This window comes from Muntiacus reevesi, chromosome 16 (genome assembly GCF_963930625.1).
Source record: "Muntiacus reevesi chromosome 16, mMunRee1.1, whole genome shotgun sequence".
NCBI lineage: Eukaryota > Metazoa > Chordata > Mammalia > Artiodactyla > Cervidae > Muntiacus > Muntiacus reevesi.
This window is the reverse complement of record NC_089264.1, coordinates 21,241,256-21,258,941: the sequence shown is the minus strand read 5'-3', so window position 1 is coordinate 21,258,941 and position 17,686 is coordinate 21,241,256. Positions and strand designations below refer to the sequence as shown.

Here is a 17,686-nt window from a genome sequence, read left to right as displayed (position 1 = left end):
CGCTTCCGCTCTCGGCGCAGGCGCAGCAGCTCCGCCGGAGAGCCGCGCGAGTCGGGCGAGGAGCGGACGCCGCTGGCCAGGATGGTGCTGGAGAGCGTGGCCCGCATCGTAAAGGTGCAGCTCCCCGCGTATCTGAAGCGGCTTCCCGTGCCCGAGAGTATTACCGGGTTCGCCCGACTCACAGGTAATCCCAGCCTTCAGCCAGTCCCCATCCTTGCAGGCTTCCCCAGGCGGAGGGTGGGGGCGGGCATCTAAAAGTCCTGCGGCCGCGGGGCGGGGCGGAGCCTGGCGGGTGGCGCGTGACCTGGGATCCCACTCCGGCTCTCTTGCCTGGAGAGTCCCGTGGACAGAGGAGCCTGATGAGCTACAGTCCGTGGTTTCGCAAGGAGTCGGACAGGTCTGAGCAGGGACCACCGCTCCCACTCTCACTGCATCCTCGGAGTGTGTGTGAGGCCACATCTTGGGACTTGGCGGCCGCCAGTGCTTCTCCTCGTATCTGTCTGCAGTGTCTTTCCGTGTTGAGAGACCGGGTTTTTGCAGAGAAGGTGCTCAGTTGGGAATAGGCCCATTTTTTTCATCTCCGTCGCTCCCTGAAACGCTGCTTGTTTATTTTAAAGCAGGAAAAGTCGTCGTTATCCAAGGCTCAAAGCCTCTGTGTATCAGGCCATCCCAACTCTTGGCTGAGTTTGCCCCACATAGTGTGGGTGTGACTGGGTGAGAGAGAAACACACATACACATAATATGTATGTGGTGGTTTTATTTACTAACAAAGTTAGAAAATTCCAGTTCCATAGGGGAGAGGCCTATGGGGTTACGAGGTCATTTGGGGCCATCACCGTAACTACGGGCCTGGAAGCAATTTAGTTTACTCGAGTTGGAGGAAAGATACTTTTGCTAGTATGTCAGACAAAAAATTAGAAAGTGAAATTTACTGGTGACATGTAACATTTGCACTTAAGTTTCCTCCTTTGCAAAATAGAGGGCTTCCCTGGTGGCTCGGAAGTTACTGCGTCTGCCTGCAATGCGGGAGACTTGGGTTCGATCCCAGGGTCGGGAAGATCCCCTGGAGAAGGAAACGGCAACCCACTCCAGTATTCTTGCCTGGAGAATCCCATGGACGAAGGAGCCTGGTGGGCTACAGTCCACGGGGTGGCAAAGAGTCGGACGCGACTGAGCGACTTAACTAACTTACAAAATAGAACCCACAGCGCGGGATTTCGTATCTAAAAGATGAACATTTCCAGAATATAGCCAAAAGTTGGAAGATTTTGTTGGGTTCTGAGCTTTACAATGCAAATGAGATATGGGTAAACCATACTCAGGGACTGATTAGGATGATGGCAGGGGAGGAGGATGGGGAAGCCGGTTATTGATAAAGCTAACATTGAACTCATATGTTCTGACTGATTACCAGGGAATGTAAGCATGAATTAAGATAATTTTGAGGTAAATAGGGCTGCTTCTGGAGCAGTTTAGAGATCTATGGTAGCTGACTTAAAATGCAGTATTTGGAAGGCTGACAGGTAGAAGAAAAATAAGATGTATTTTATGTAGACCAGAAGACAACTAGAGCCAAGTTAGTGATAGTTATTTGAACATGGATTTTAGTTACATGTTAAAGGAATTCTTTTTTTTTTTTTTTAATTAGAGAATACTTTACCTTAACAGGGTGCTTTGAGAGCTATCCCCTCTCAGAGATTTATAGAAACAACAGGCAGTGTCTGGTGGTGGATAGGTAAGATATTGTAAACTAGATCTAAATCTAGTTCTAAATCTAGAGATTCTTTAAATAATAATCACGGACATTTGCTTTGTTGACAAATGGATTGTGAAAATTTAACATTTTTAGGTGTTAAAAGGTTTGACAGAAAGCATGTAATTGAACAGAAAGAGTGGTGACAATAATAAACACTAAAAGAAATCTACACATAAGGAGCAACATAAAAGTGACATAAGATGAAAAAGCTTTCAGATCTAGTGTTTGTAAACTTCTTAGTCCTCTTTTGAATTTACTAGTTTATTCTGATGGATTACAGCAATTATGTAAAATTTTGACTTTTTCTCCCCTTATTTTTTTACATCACAGTAGGCCTAAACATTCCCCTGCAGCTGGAAGTTTTGAATGTTTTTAATATATATATTTTCATAATGTTCAGTGGGTAAGTAGCCCTATACCAATTATTTTTTTCCTTATTTAAAGTAAATGTATTCAGTAAATGGTAATATGTCAAAAGGATACAATCATTTTGTGACATTTGTTCCCAGTTGCCAACTTAACTTTCTTAATAATTTGCATAAATTAACTGATGAGTTTTTAGCAGTCAAGAAAGAAAAAAAATCCCCTTACTCCCATGCCAACCTGTGCATGCTAAGTCAACTCTTTGCCACCCTATGGACTGTAGCCTGCCAGGCTTCTCTGTCCATGGGATTTTCCAGGCAAGAGTGGCTTGCCATTTCCTTCTCCAGGGGATCTTTCCAACCCAGGGATCAAACGCAGGTCTCCTGCGGCTCCTGCATTGCAGGTAGATTCTTTACCCTGAGCCACCAGGGTGAACCCAGTTTAACCTTAATTATGTGTGTTGATTCTGATTGTGGCTGGTTTTATAGTAAAGTTTTCCGTAAATAGAGTGTAGTTGAAGGAGACTGGAAGGTATGATATTTGACTTAATGACTAGAAGACTTTCAAACTTTTCTTTTTCCCTCTCAAGAAATTCTGTCCACAAATATTTAATTCCTATTAAAGCATTAAGGAAGCTCAACCTAAACCTTTTCCCTCTTGAATAAATAAATATAGTAGTTTCTTCTCTGATGCTCTTAAATACTTAATGTGAAGAATGATTCTCAGAAATAATGACAACTATAAATATCTTTATAGTGCATATTTAGCCTGTCACATTAGTGTGTCTACGTTTTAGTTCTCATTGTAATAGCCATTTGTTTAGGGAATGATGTTTGTAATAATTACTTTACAAAAAATGAGACAGTCTGCTTTGCACTGGACAATGATAATAGAACAGTTGCAGAATCTATTTTGGAGCACTATGGAAGAAAAACTTCAAATTTCCTCTCTGAACTGCCTCTCTTGATTAGATTGTAATCGTTAATGACATTTGGATGTCTTGAATGAACTACTTTTAGGATCCATCTTAGACCTTTTTTTGTTGAAATAAAAACCTGGTAGATAACTTTTCAAAATAAATTGTTTAAAATGTCTGCCAGATTAAAAATATTTTCATTTCTTCTCTATGATAATTAGAACAAAAAAAAAAATGTTACAGTTCACATTACTGTTGCCTGTTTTTCCTTCCCTATTTAGATCCAGTGGTGTTTTAAAGCAATTGACTCTCTCATGATGACTCTGCATTCTTAGTAAACACTTGGAGATCCTTAATTACTGTACAGTATTTATAGACAGCCCTTACCTGTCAAAAACCTATCTTTGTTTAGGTTACATTGTTAAGAGTGAGGCTTTTAAGGTAAATTAGTATAATTCCCCCTTTGAAAGTATATTGTATTCAAATATATTAACCTTTAAAAAAGCTTTCCCTGTCATAAAACCTTTTAAAATAGAATAACAAAAAGCTTCCCATTCAAAAGTCAGAAAAGTTTACTTCTAGATTTAAAAGCTAGTTGTGAAACTTTGAATATAGTAGTTCTTCCCCACTTAAAAAGCTAGTTTCTTTGAAATGTAATGGTTTTACTCTTAAAGCAATGAATCCTTAGACTGTAATATTTTTCCCAGAGTAACACAAACATGTCAAAGCTGACACTTTCAAGAGAATTAGCTCTAGAAAGGACCAGTTTTGAGCAAAGAATTTAAGGAGTGGAACAGAATTGAAAGCATATATCCGCAGAAAGACTTACACAAGCATGTTCATAGCAGCCTTATTCATAATAATCCCAAATTGGAAGCAGCCCAGGTACTCACCATCAGGAGAGTGGATAAACAAATTATGGTATATTCATGGAATAGAGTACTGATTAGAAATAAAAAAGGATGATTTATTGATCTGCTGCTGCTGCTGCTGCTAAGTCGCTTCAGTCGTATCCGACTCTGTGCCACCCCATGGACGGCAGCCCACCAGGCTCCCCCGTCCCTGGGATTCTCCATGAATCTCAAAACTTTTATAAAAAGCCTTTGTCCATAGGAATCAGTGGTGGGGAGATAGACTGGAAGGGGGCTGTGTGCTGTTCTTAGTCACTCAGTTGTGTCTGACTCTTTGTGACCCCATGGACTGTAGCCTGCCAGGCTCTTCTATCCATGAGGATTCTTCAGGCAAGAATACTGGAGTGGGTTACCATTTCCTCCTCCAGGGGATCTTCCCGACCCAGGGATCGAACCCAGGTCTCCCGCATTGTGGGTGAATTCTTTACTGTCTGAGCCATCGGGGAAGCCCAAGAAAACTTGAGTAGAGTGGGTAGCCTGTCCCTTCTCCACGGGAACTTTCCAACCCAGAAATTGAACTGGGGTCTCCTGCATTGGAGGTGGAGTCTTTACCAGCCGAGCTACCCCAGAAGCCCAAACCCACTCTAGTATTCTTGCCTGGAGAATCCCATGGACAGAGGAGCCTGGCAAGCTACAGTCCATAAGGTCCCAAAGAGTTGGCCATGACTGAAGCAACGAGTTGGGATCAAATGCTTGTGTCTCCTGCATTGGCAGCTGGGTTCTTTTCCACTAGCACCACTTGGGAAGGCCCTCAGTGGAGGCTACAACAGTGTCTTTAATTGACACAGCCCAGAGCTAAACACCTGAGATCTGTTTGTTTTATTGTATGCAAATTTACCTCATTTTTTTTTTTTAAAGAAATGGAACAGAAGATGAATTTTCTTAATAGAAAAGTGTAATAAATGATTAAGTTCAAGCTAAAGAGTTGCCTTTATTAACATGTAAATAATAAAGTTTATTTTTAAAAAATTAAAGAATTGTATTTCAGAAAACTTATTTTTGAGAATTTGGGAAAATATTTACATAGTTACTGTAAGTTGTAAAAGTTTTTTCCCCTCTTCCGAGGTAGACCAACTAAATTTAAAAGTCAGTGTAATTAAAAAGCTTTTATGGAGAACAATTTTGATGTCATTTAAAACATTTTCTTCTATGTAACCACTCTGCAATTTAGAATTCCTCGTGTCATCAAATATTCGTTGAGCATGTACTATGGGACAGGCAATGTTCTAGATATTGGAACACTGTTCTATTTATAGTAGTGAGTGGAAAAAGATTTTTTTAATTGATTATTAATTTCATTTTATTGGCCGTTTGGTCCTAAATAGTCTTTAAGTGGTAATAGTAAAACCATCCATTAAAAATATTTTATTTTCATCTTTCTATAGTTCAGAAGTGAAGTCATTTCTATGTTTTACCCATATTGATATTTTAGAAAATATTTATAAAATTATCAACAATCAAGTTTTTTTATGGGATCATTATATGCAACCTTTTGAAAAGGAAGAAAAAACAGCAAAATAAAAATGCAACAGTGTTACCAGCTCTTGACTGGTGGGATTACAAGTTATTTTATTTTTTATACTTTTAAAAATTTTCAGATTTTATAAATTAAGTACTATTTCTGATAATCCTTAAACACGTTTAGAATGTACTGTACAAAGTACACATTAAACCTAACAATTAGTAGGTAGTAGATTTCCCTTTACAGTACCTAATATATCTGTCATAGCTCAATATACATCAAACAGGTTCATAAGAAATAGCCAATCTTAAATTTTTTTAAAAAATTTCTTGTTCTGTATTTCATATTTACCAAAAATCAGCTCTAACAAATATAATTTAAATGATTTAATTGAGCTTTATAGGCTGTTATTTTCCTTTATAATCTTTCCTGTACTTAAATTTAAGTTTGTCATCTTTTTTTTTTTTTTTGAAGTTTGTCATCTTTAAAAGTAAATTTTCCCACATAAAACTGTTGTATAAATTATTTTGTTGTAGGACATAATGGTACTTTTCATCACTGTATTACTACAGTGTTTTACTGAGGAATTAAGTGTTGAAAGAGCAACATTTTCTGAAGTAAATTTTAAAACAGCATTCTGTTTATTCCCTGAGATTTGTAGGTTAAGATAGGGAATGTTAAACTTAAGAGTCTAAGTTAAAGTTATCATCTTTACATGTTCATTCTCTTAACTTTTTGACTTCTGATTTACTCAACCTCTTGAGACTTTTATGTAGTATACATAATAATACTTAATGTTATACTACATTCAAAAACATTTATTGAATATGTACTGGTTCAAGATACTATACTGGATGTTGGGGCCAATAACAATCTTAAGACATTTATTGCCTGACCTGGAAGGTAAGTGTAAATAAATAATTACAGTATTATGTGAGTGAGAAAGGGACTGACATTTACACTCTAAATGTCATTCATTCATTCATTAAGTCATTTAAATTCATTCATTCGTTAAGTCACTCAAAACATTTATGAGGTTCTACTTTGTGCCAGGAAGCGGAGCTCCTTTTCCTATAGGATTATAGTGGAATCAACTTTGTAAACAGAGAACAGTAGTATGATAAAAGAAACTGAGGGAAAGAGGCTTGAAAGCAGAGGAAGGAGTGATTAATTTGCTTTGTGAAATTGAGAAAGACTTCTGGAAAGGCAGTATTTGACCCTGGTTTTCAAGGGTCCAAATAAATGAGTCAGGTGGACCACAAGTAGTAAGGCATGGCAGACAGAAGGAATTCCTTATGCAGAGGACACAGGAAACCTGCCCCTAGATAATCAGTAGATTTGGCTGGCTCTAAGTACAAGAGGGATGGGATATCTGTGGGTGTTGAAACTGTCAGAGTAGCCTTCCATGTCACAGACATGGTGCTTTGTGGAAACTTGGTTTACAGCAGCACCACCCAAAAGCCTTTTTGTGATGACAGAAATGTTTTCTGTGCGGTCAAATAGTAGCCACTAGCCACACACAATAGCTCTGGAGCTATTAAAATGTGACTACTGTGTCTTAGAAACTAAGTTTTGAATTCTGCTTAACTTTGTTTAAAAAGCCACACGTATTAATCATGCTTTTTGTGTTCTATATTTTATTATAATTGGACATCTTGGGGACCTTGCTGGCCAGGGAGGTTTGCCCCCTCCCTGGACTAGCTGATGCCAAGAGATAGTAAACTACTTGCTTGTGAGCAGATTTTTCACATGCAAACCAACCAATCCAAAACCTACACTCCAAACACCTTTATCTAACTCTCACTTACCAAACAGTATTTACCCTGCCCTAAGTCATCCAAGGCCAGATATGAGACAATTAGGGACCAACTCTATAGCCCAAAGCCCACTAAAATTATTCAGGCTAGCCAATACTAAACTGTTTACTGTGCCTTACCTTGCCTTTTCTGTAAACCACAATAAAGGCTTGGGCCCTTTCCTCTCACCTTGCTCCTGACCAAGCCTCATACTTACTATATGGTCATGGGTGGCCTGTTGGGCTCCCTCTTGTGAATCGTAAGTAAACTTTTCTTTCAAGGCAGTTGTTTACATGTCTGTCATCTTACCGTATCTGATTATAACAAAATCCTGGGTCCAAACAAAACAGTGTGGCTAGTGGTTACTATCTTGGACAGCAAAGATCTATAGATAGACCCTTCACTCCAAGAAACATTTCTTTGTCATTTTCAGAATGTTAATTCCGAGCGTTTCTGGGGAGTGTCTCCACTATTGTTAAGAGACTAGCACAGATCAGCCTGACTGGCAAGATCTTACCCTTGCAGAATCTCATTCTGGTGACTGAAAGAGTATATCCCCAGATTTCTGCCATGTAGTATTGTCAGGTTGAGTCGGCAAAATGTTTTTCAGAGGAGCTGCTTCCAATCTTCCTAATCTTAATAAAAACTACCATTCACTGTTTATCTTCTCTGTGCCATGCACTCTTATAGGTGATGCACATATGTAAATAGGTTGTGTCATCTAGAGCTCATAGCAAACCTTTGGATGGTGTTTTTTCAAAAATAGCTTCGTTTTGGAAGAGTTAGTATTAAGCCAGCCTTTTAATCGTTGAATAGCAAGAACAGTTATCTTTGGAGAGTAGTTTTACTGAGAGAAGAGATAAAATTTTGGCTCTGTTGAATTTCATTCATAGTGACTGAGAACAGGCTTTGTACTTACTGTCCTGGGCTAGACCTGCTTAAGCTCCAGTTTACCCACATGAAAAATGGAAATAATGTGCCTACTAAACTGAGTTGTTTAACACAATGTTAACTGAGGTATTACAGTCGCACTCAGCATAATCTGTTCATTTATTATTAACATTTATTAGCACACCTTAGCATATGACCTTCAATTTTTCTTTTTCTCCATTAAGCTGTAGTGCTTATTAGCAATGTGTCAGCTTAGCACTCAGTGAATGATGACAAGTGGTAACTCTTAAGGTCAGAAGGGATTCCCTATGGAACCCAGCAGAGGCAGCATACTAGCCAACACTTGATAAATGCATGCTGAAATATAAATATTTATTTTGGCTCCTTGGTGTGTTTCTCTCTGCAGACATAGGGAACATTTCATTTATGTCACTTATATTCCCTGTCCCCCAAAACAGTGCTGAGTAGTACAAAAGGCTTTAATGAATACTTATGAAGTAAGATGTATCTAATAATGAGATTATTTAGTGTGTGAAAATTTCACCTAGCTCTTTAAAATAGCTTTTACACAACACAACATTTAGGTTTTTCTATAGGAATCACACTACTCCTTACCAGAAATGTAAATTAAAGCATTGAAGACATATTCTGTCTGAAATTACAAATCAGTGGTAAATAGTTTACAGGAAATTCTGTTGTATGATTTTAGATATGGTGGAAATGTTTTCTAAACATATAAAATTGAGTTTTATTTATAATCATGGTGATCGTAATTCCTGAAATAAAACTAAACACAGATATACTTAGGATAATGAGATAGGGTATTGGATAGAGGATTTATTTCTGAAAACTTTGTTTTTCAGTTTCAAAAGTCTCAAGGCAGCCCACAAATAAAGTGGTCCTAGGTATTGGTTCCTTGATATTTATTCACAGTTTTACAGATAAGTTAAGAAATTAAAGTGAGAAGTAAAGAATAAGCTGAAGGGTGAAACATGCGATTTAAGTTCTTTAAAAATTTTTCTTAAAAATATATTTACAGGGGTTGTGGGGAGGGGATAAAAAAAAATGTATTTACAGTAGGTCTTTGTTGGTCATCTGTTTTAAACATAGCAGTCTGTACATGTCAGCCCCAAACTCCCAATCCATCCCTATTTGAGTCCTTTTTCAGACTCTTAACAAATCTGTATTTTTAGTTTCAGAATGGCTTCGGTTATTGCCTTTCCTTGGTGTACTTGCACTACTTGGCTACCTTGCGCTTCGTCCATTCCTCCCGAAGAAAAAGCAACAGAAGGATAGCTTGATTAATCTTAAAATACAAAAGGAAAATCCCAAAGTGGTGAATGAAATAAACATCGAAGATCTGTGCCTTACTAAAGCAGCTTATTGTAGGTGTTGGCGTTCTAAGACGGTAAGATGTCCATTTACACATACACTAAAATATTGTGCAGTTAACATGGTTTTGCTTCTTAAATCCCCAGTTTTGAGGTTCTGTGAGATGAGAGACTTTTCCATAGTATTCAGCACTGAAAGCCTGTTCTAAATTAAAGTTCGCCTCTTCTGATCAATATACTTCCTACATTAGAAAAGTTAGAGCAGCACGGAAACTTAATTAGCAAATTACTTTATGCTTAATCTCTGTCAGTTTTTTTAATCTGATAAATATCACAGAAATTTTTGAGGATTTAGTGAGATGATGTATGTATAGTACAGTGCCTCCTATGTAGTAGAGCTAGTGAATGGCAGCTGTAATCATGGATGATTTTGACTACAGAAATTAAAAAGGAATTTGGTAGATGCAACTAGATTATCTTGTGACGTAAGTTAAGTCAGACAGAAAAATACCATATCATATCATATATGAATCTAAAATAAGACACAGATGAACCTACTTATGAAACAAACAGAATCAAGGCAGAGAGCAGACTGGTGATTGCCAAGCGGTATGGGGGTTGGGGAAGGGTGGAGTGGAGGTTGGGGTTAGCAGATACAAGATTTTATTATATAGAATGGATAAACAACAAGGTCCTACTGTATAGCACAGAAAACTATTCAGTATTCTATGATAAACCATAATGGAAAAGAATATTTTTTAAAAAAGAATGTATATATGTGTATAACTGAATCACTTTGCTAAACAGCAGTATTTAAGACAATTTGTAAATCAATTATATTTCAATTAAGAACAAATAAATAGACAAGGAGGAGGAGTTTGGAATGATACTTTGTAAGTAGTTGATGAGGTCTGTTTTCTTCTGCTACTTTGGTCATAGGCTATTTGAGACTTTAAGTACAATAATGTTCATCATAGCATCATTTATAATAACCTTAGAAACAATCTAGATATCTGATAATAGAGGAATGATTAAAGTATGATATAATACAAGAGTGCATAGAGTAAATAGAGAAAAAAAGATACCAAATTGTTAATTATTACTTATGAGTAAGTTTTTAAGGATGTAATTTAAATTCAAATTAAATTCTTTTATGTTTTCTCACTATAAAACTCATGCACACTTAAAAATGTTTTTTAAAGTATTATAGTGTGCATGAGTTTTATAGTGAGAAAACATAAAAGAATTTAATTTGAATTTAAATTACATCCTTAAAAAATTTAAAATAATTGAAAAGGTGAGTTCAGAATTAGAGTTTTATAAAAAATAGCTTATTTTGATCCCCTTTTAAGACTATCACGTTGACTTGTATGGAATCATCCAAAGCTTTTAAAATCTGCCAACTAATGAAATATTTAAATGTTAAGTTTGCCATAGTATTGGAAGGTAGTTAGCTATAGAATATATCTGTTGCTCAGAAAAGCTATCTATGTGCTTTTTTTCTCCCAAAGTAATGGACTTTCTTTATAAGAGCATGTCAAATGTATTTCTACCTACTGACTCATTTAAAAAATAACATTTGCAATTTTTTCCTTTCTAGTTTCCTGCCTGTGATGGTTCACATAATAAACACAATGAATTGACAGGAGATAATGTGGGTCCACTAATACTGAAGAAGAAAGAAGTATAATAGTAATGAATTAGGATGGAATTCAATTCTGTGCTGTAAAAAGTTATAACAATATTTTTGCATTCTTTGTTTATAGAAGATCTTTCAAATGGTGGTCTTAATTATTGCTCCTGGTTGAATAATTATTTCTGCCAATTTATTTTCTTTTTACACTACTGTTTATATTTTATACTTTGTATATTCAAGCAGTCTTTATATAGAAATTTAATGACAGTTCTTTCATTCTGACTTCAAAGAATTAATGTATCTTCCTACAAAAAAAATCTACATTTTTAATTTTAATTAATTGAGAAAGTTTTGGCAATGAGTGCAAAGCTGTTTGAACATCAATATTTTCAACAGAATCTATACTTTAAAAATATCTCCCTCCCCTATTAAATATATATATTTTTAGTACCCTTATGTTTTGATCATTTGCAGTGATTTTTTTCCCCTTTCCATATTTCATTCTTTTTAGGTCAGTGAGAAAAATATTGCTGTCAGAATTGCTTGAGTTTTCAAAGAGAAATACTCTTTGCTTTTTAAATATTGTTCTCTATAAATGTGAATATCCGAATTTCAGAAAAAACAGGAACTGGGTATAAAAAGTTTCAACAAGGAACAATTATTTACATTATAAAGGACTTGTTTATAAAAGGTTTGTTTGTGTCTGTTTACATGTGTTGTGTTTGTGTATCTCAGAGCCCTCTGACTCCGAGACAAAGTGGGGTAGGATGGCAAGAATACTTAGAGCTAAACTCATGAGCTGCTGCAATTTGTAGGTCAATTAAAAATAATTAAAAATAAAGTAAATCTGGTACGACTGGGTCCCTTTGCTGTTCACCCGAAACTATCACAACATTGTTAATTGGCTGAACTCCAATATGAAATAAATAGTTAAAAAAAATCTGAATTTATATTGATGTGATAATAGTTCAGTGTTCAAAATTGTATCTGTATAAACATTTTTCTCTTTATTACAGTGTAAACCAGTAAACAAAATACAAAAGGTTTGCAAAATAAATTTACTGGATGATCTTTAAAACTTTCATAGTTTTTTTAGCCTGAGTCACTTTAATTTTATATTACAATTATTATATTAATAGCTATCAGTCAGTTCACTGCTTGCTTTATATATGAAGATGGTTCAGGAGGCAGACATACTTCATTCTTCTAATAATCATCAAAGCTAGTAGTTACTGTGCACTTGTGTAACAGACACTGCACTAAGCATGGTACCTGGATTTTTTGTGAATAGTTTATTGCATGTAATTATAAAAGCTTCTATTGATTTAGGTGATCTTGAGTTTCTCGTGAATAACAGCAGGAATTTTTAAGTTAGGGTTAGAAATGTAGGTATGGTTTTGAGAAGTTTTCCAAGGGGTATATACAAAATTGTTGCTCTTTCTTTTGCTGTGAGTAGGAAGAACAACATTGCTCTCACTTTTGGTATTTTTTTCCCTAAGAACTTTTTCTTCAACACCTTCTGAGGTTTCAGCTGTCAGAGTAACCAGTTATTTTTCCACAGTTGATCACAAGACTTGTGGAAAATGCTCCTCACCAAGACTTTGCATAGCCTGGTCCATAATGCTTTTCTTGAAAAGTGTTCTCTCCAGATCAGAGCAACATATTTTTGTACATGTTCCAGTAGTTGCCATTCTTAGATCTTATGAGAGAAGGTAAAATTTTCTCCAAATGTGGAGACTAGAATGAAACTACCAATGTTAAAATTGTTAGGTAGGAACATTTAAAAAAATTGAAAACTTTTTTCATCTCATAAAAGGTAATTCTAATACTCCAAAAATAAGAAGGTTACACTCTCAAATAAGACTTTTTTCCTCCCCACATTTTCAGTTGTTAAAATTTTAAATTGGTTAAAGAAAGTAATGGTCATTTCTTTTCTAGACCATTTCTTTCTTTAACCAATTTTAACAACTGAAAATGCGGAGAAGGAAAAAAAAAAAGTAATACAATTGAGTATTGTTTTTTTCTCCCTACATTTGCAACCAAATATTTTCCCACATGTGCAGCTTCTTCAGAAGCCCTGGGCTGGTATCAAGCTGTTATTTTAATTACTTCTTTACATATGCAGTCCAGTTGCTATCACTTCCTCTTGTAAGTTCACAGAATTCCATCATGTCTGTCTTAAAAAATTGATATCTAATTCAAATCTAATTGCATGTAAATTGATAACAACGGAGGATACTTTAGCTCTTGAAATACGTATCTTGGTTTCCCAGAACATTCTAGAAACAGCCGTATTGTTACTATCACATTATAATCATTTTGAGGACTGCTGCTCCTCACCCAGGGAGCTAGTCAGTCATTGCCTTACTCAGACATGAGCACCACCATTACATAAATAAGTATCCAAAACTGTTGAGCAGGACTTGAGGTATTAATGATTCATTCTTATGAGTAATTAAGCAAGTTACATTATGAAAAGCACATTACAATTCAGTTTTGAGTTCAATGTTTCATATGATGATTCATTAAATTGCTTTTGTATTTTGTAGCCTAATTTGTTAATAACTTTATGGCAAGCTAATTAAGCCAGCTGCTGATCTATATAGTTCTGTCGTCCTTACTGTAATCCTACAGTCTTGCATTAGAAACGTGCTATTACCTTGCAAAGAGAGTTTTATTTTTTTAAAACAGGGTTCTTAAATTATGAGACATTTTATTTACTACTTACTAGAAACATCTAACTGCCTTTACTTGCTTAGAATTCAGTTGTGGAGCATCACCAATCCTGAGAAGACCAGGAGAGCTCTTACTAAAGGCTTACAGACTTTGTTTAGAAGTGCTCGCAGATCCGTATCTTCAGTGTCTGCTTGTTCTTGTGCTCTCCTAAGTCACTCAGTCGTGTTGACTCTTTGCAGCTCCATGGACTGTAGCCCACCAGGCTCCTCTGTTCATGGGATCCTCCTGGCAAGAAAACTGGAGTGGGTTGCCATGCCCTCCTCCAGGGGATCTTCTGGATCCAGGGATCGAACTCACATTTCCCAAGCTGGCAGGCAGGTTCCTTACCACTAGCACCACCTGGGAAGCCCCTGCTTGTTATTACTTCACCCCTAATTCTAACAAGTTTACCTGATTTCTGCTCCTGGACAAATCACAAGTATTGACAGGGTCCTTCTAGAGGCAGGTAAATAATAAAATGTGACAGCTGACAGCAGGGGAAGGAAGCAAAAAATTAATGTGAACAGTCAAGTCTAGCAACTTGAGAAAATTTAAAGTAGAGTCCTCCACAGCACAGTGCCTAAGAAAATCACTGTGGTTCAATTATACAAGTGATGTTTAATGATGAATTTGCATCAAGATGGTGGTGTCATCTGTGTATGTGAGATTATTGATACTTTTTGTTGCAATCTTGAGTCCAGCTTGTGCTTCTTCCAGACCAGCATTTCTCATGATGTACTCTGCATATAAGTTAAATAAGCAGGGTGACAATGTACACCCTTGACCGTACTCCTTTTCCTATTTGGAACCAGTCTGTTGTTCCATGTCCAGTTCTAACTTGCTTCCTGACCTGCATACAGATTTCTCAAGAGGCAGGTCAGGTGGTCTGGTATTCCCATCTCCTTCAGAATTTTCCACGGTTTATTGTGATCCACACAGTCAAAGACTTTGGCATAGTCGATAAAGCAGAAATAGATGTTTTTCTGGAACTCTCTTGCTTTTTCAATGATCCAGCAGATGTTGGCAACTGGGGAAACAGTGGAAACAGTGGCTGACTTTATTTTTCTGGGCTCCAAAATCACTGCAGATGGTGACTGCAGACATGAAATTAAAAGACGCTTACTCCTTGGAAGGAAAGTTATGACCAACCTAGACAGCATATTAAAAAGCAGAGACATTACTTTGCCAACAAAGGTCCATCTAGTCAAGGCTGTGGTTTTTCAGTGGTCATGGATGGATGTGAGAGTTGGACTATAAAGAAAGCTGAGCACAGAAGAACTGATGAACTGTGGTGTTGGAGAAGACTCTTGAGAGTCCGTTGGACTGCAAGGAGATCCAACCAGTCTATCCTAAAGGAGATCAGTCCTGGGTGTTCATTGGAAGGACTGATGTTGAAGCTGAAACTCCAATAGTTTGGCCACCTGATTCGAAGAGCTGACTCATTTGAAAAAACCCTGATGCTGGGAAAGATTGAGGGCAGGAGGAGAAGGGGATGACAGAGGATGAGACGACTAAATGGCATCACCGACTCGATGGGCATGAGTTTGAGTAAACTCCGGGAGTTGGTGATAGGCAGGGAGGCCTGGCGTGGTTTGGGCTCAGGGGTCGCAAAGAGTTGGATATGACACAGCGACTGAACTGAACTGAAGTAGTTTAAGGTATGTAAGAAGGTAGGATTTGTGTTTTGTTTGGTGATACCGATTTCCACTTCATATGGTTAAAAGCTGAGTGCTTAAAGTGGTATCCAGATGAAAGTTTATGCAGAAAATACCTTGACTCATTCCTTGATATTTGGAGGCTTTCTCATAGGCAGTTTTTCATTCAGTTGAAACATTTTTCAAGTTTAATGATTAATTCACTACATAATTTAATTTGCTAAAATATGAGAAAATCTAAAGGAACAGTGATTTAAACCACATAAATCAAGTTAGATGACCTCCTCCACGTTAGAGAGGATAAGTCATGTTTAAAGTCATTCAGCTGCAGTTCCGTGACTGCCGTCTGCCTTGCTGACCACGCAGTCCCTTTGCACCAGAGATAGGACTGCAGAAGACTCTCAAGGCTGTTGCTGTGTTTTAGCTATGCTGCATCATCTGAAGTTATCATTTAGTTGTTACAGCAACTTTTTACTGGAAGCTCATGGTATCATGTTCAGAGAGGCATCCATTATCTTTTGCAGAAATCCAACTTGTTTGGAGGTTATGTTGAAGCAAGCAGTTTTATATAAAAAGTAGACCATTCATATTACTTACTAGCAATAGTGTTGTACACTTTTCTTCTAGGTTTATATATATATATATTTATATATGTATAATATATATTTCTATTTAATAATATGTGTGTGTATGTGTGTGTGTGTGTGTATATATATATATATATATATAAATGTGGGTGTGTGTATTTGGTTTTGGTTTTGTTTTTTTTTGGCCTTGTGGTATACAGGATCTTAGTTCCCTGATCAGGGATTGAACCCATGACCCCCACAGTGGAAGTAGAGAGTCATAACCACTAGGCCTCCAGGGAATTCCATTTATGATCTTGAAGGCCCCTGAAAAATCTGTTCAGAGAGGCATTATTCTGTCAGTTAGAGAGGACATCGCTTTCTAAGTTTCCTTTGGTTTGAATCCTTGATTCTTGCTTACAAAAAGTATATTCTGTGACTCTCTTCTCTTAAAACACTGTTGTCAAATAAATCAGCCACAATATTTACAAGTTACTGGTGTCTATTATAAAGCTGTAATTTTCCAAAATAATATAGAAATGGGAAATGAGTAGTAAATTGCATAATTAGATGAACCTTGTAATTGAAAATAAAAACATCAACATTCACTAAATTCTCAAATTTCCTGTAATTTTCCATTAGTATCCATCATAAATTCCTCTGCATTAATCACAATAGAGATAAGAATCATTAACATCCCTTCAATAAATTTAAGACAGAAGTACAGCGTCTTCAACAAGACGCTGCTGCCATGAAGTGAAATAAGATGAACGCAGAAGTACATTCACTTTAAAATTTTGCATGCAGCTGTGTAGCAACACACTGGAAAATCTATTTTCCTGAGCCCAAAATTCCCTGTGGATGGTAACTGCAGCCATAATTAAAAGACACTTGCTCCTTGGAAGGAAAGCTATGACAAACCTTGACAGTATGTTAAAAAGCAAGGACATCACTTTGCCGACAAAGCTGGTTTCCCAGAAGTCATGAATGGATGTTAGGATTGGACCATAAAGAAAGCTGAGCACCAAAGAATTGATGCTTTTGAACTGTGGTGCTGGAGAAGACTCTTGAGAGTTCCCTGGACTGCAAGGAGATCCAACCAGCCCATCAACCTTGAATATTCATTGAAAGGACGGATGTTGAAGCTGAAGCTCCAGTACTTTGGCCACCTGATGTAAAAAGCAGAATCCCTGGAAAAGACCCTGATGCTGGGAAAGACTGAAGGCAAAAGGAGAAAGGGGTGGCAGGGGATGAAATGGTTAGATAGCATCCCTGACTCAATGGATGTGAATTTGAGCAAACTCCAGGAGATAGTGAAGGTCAAAGAAGCCTCGTATGCACAGTCCATGGGGTTGCAGAGAATCAGACACGACTTAGGAACTGAACAATTAACAGAAACAGACCCAGATGATTAAAGAAGTGAAAACATGATCATATTTGTTGTTGTTCAGTCACTCAGCCCTGTCTGACTCTCTGCGACCCCGTGGACTGCAGCACGCCAGGTTTCCCTGTCCTTCACCAACTCTCGGAACTTGCTCAAACTCATGTCCATTGAGTTGGTGATGTCGTCCTCTATCATTCCCTTCTCCTCCTGCCTTCAATCTTTCTTAGCATCAGTGTCTTTTCCAATGAGTTGGCTCTTCGCATCAGGTGGTCCCAGTACTGAAGCTTCAGCTCCATGATCATA

The 17,686-nt window shown here is 37.1% G+C and overlaps 1 protein-coding gene across 1 annotated transcript; it reads left to right on the top strand.

Annotated features, from left to right (window-relative positions):
- Positions 1–5: 5 nt before the first annotated feature.
- Positions 6–12,141, top strand: CISD2 (CDGSH iron sulfur domain 2). The gene is made up of 3 exons (XM_065907048.1): positions 6–184; positions 9,290–9,504; positions 11,028–12,141. Exons 1-3 carry the CDS (start codon positions 82–84, stop codon positions 11,115–11,117), a joined length of 408 nt encoding a protein of 135 aa, XP_065763120.1. The 5' UTR covers positions 6–81; the 3' UTR covers positions 11,118–12,141.
- The last annotated feature ends 5,545 nt before the right edge of the window (positions 12,142–17,686 follow it).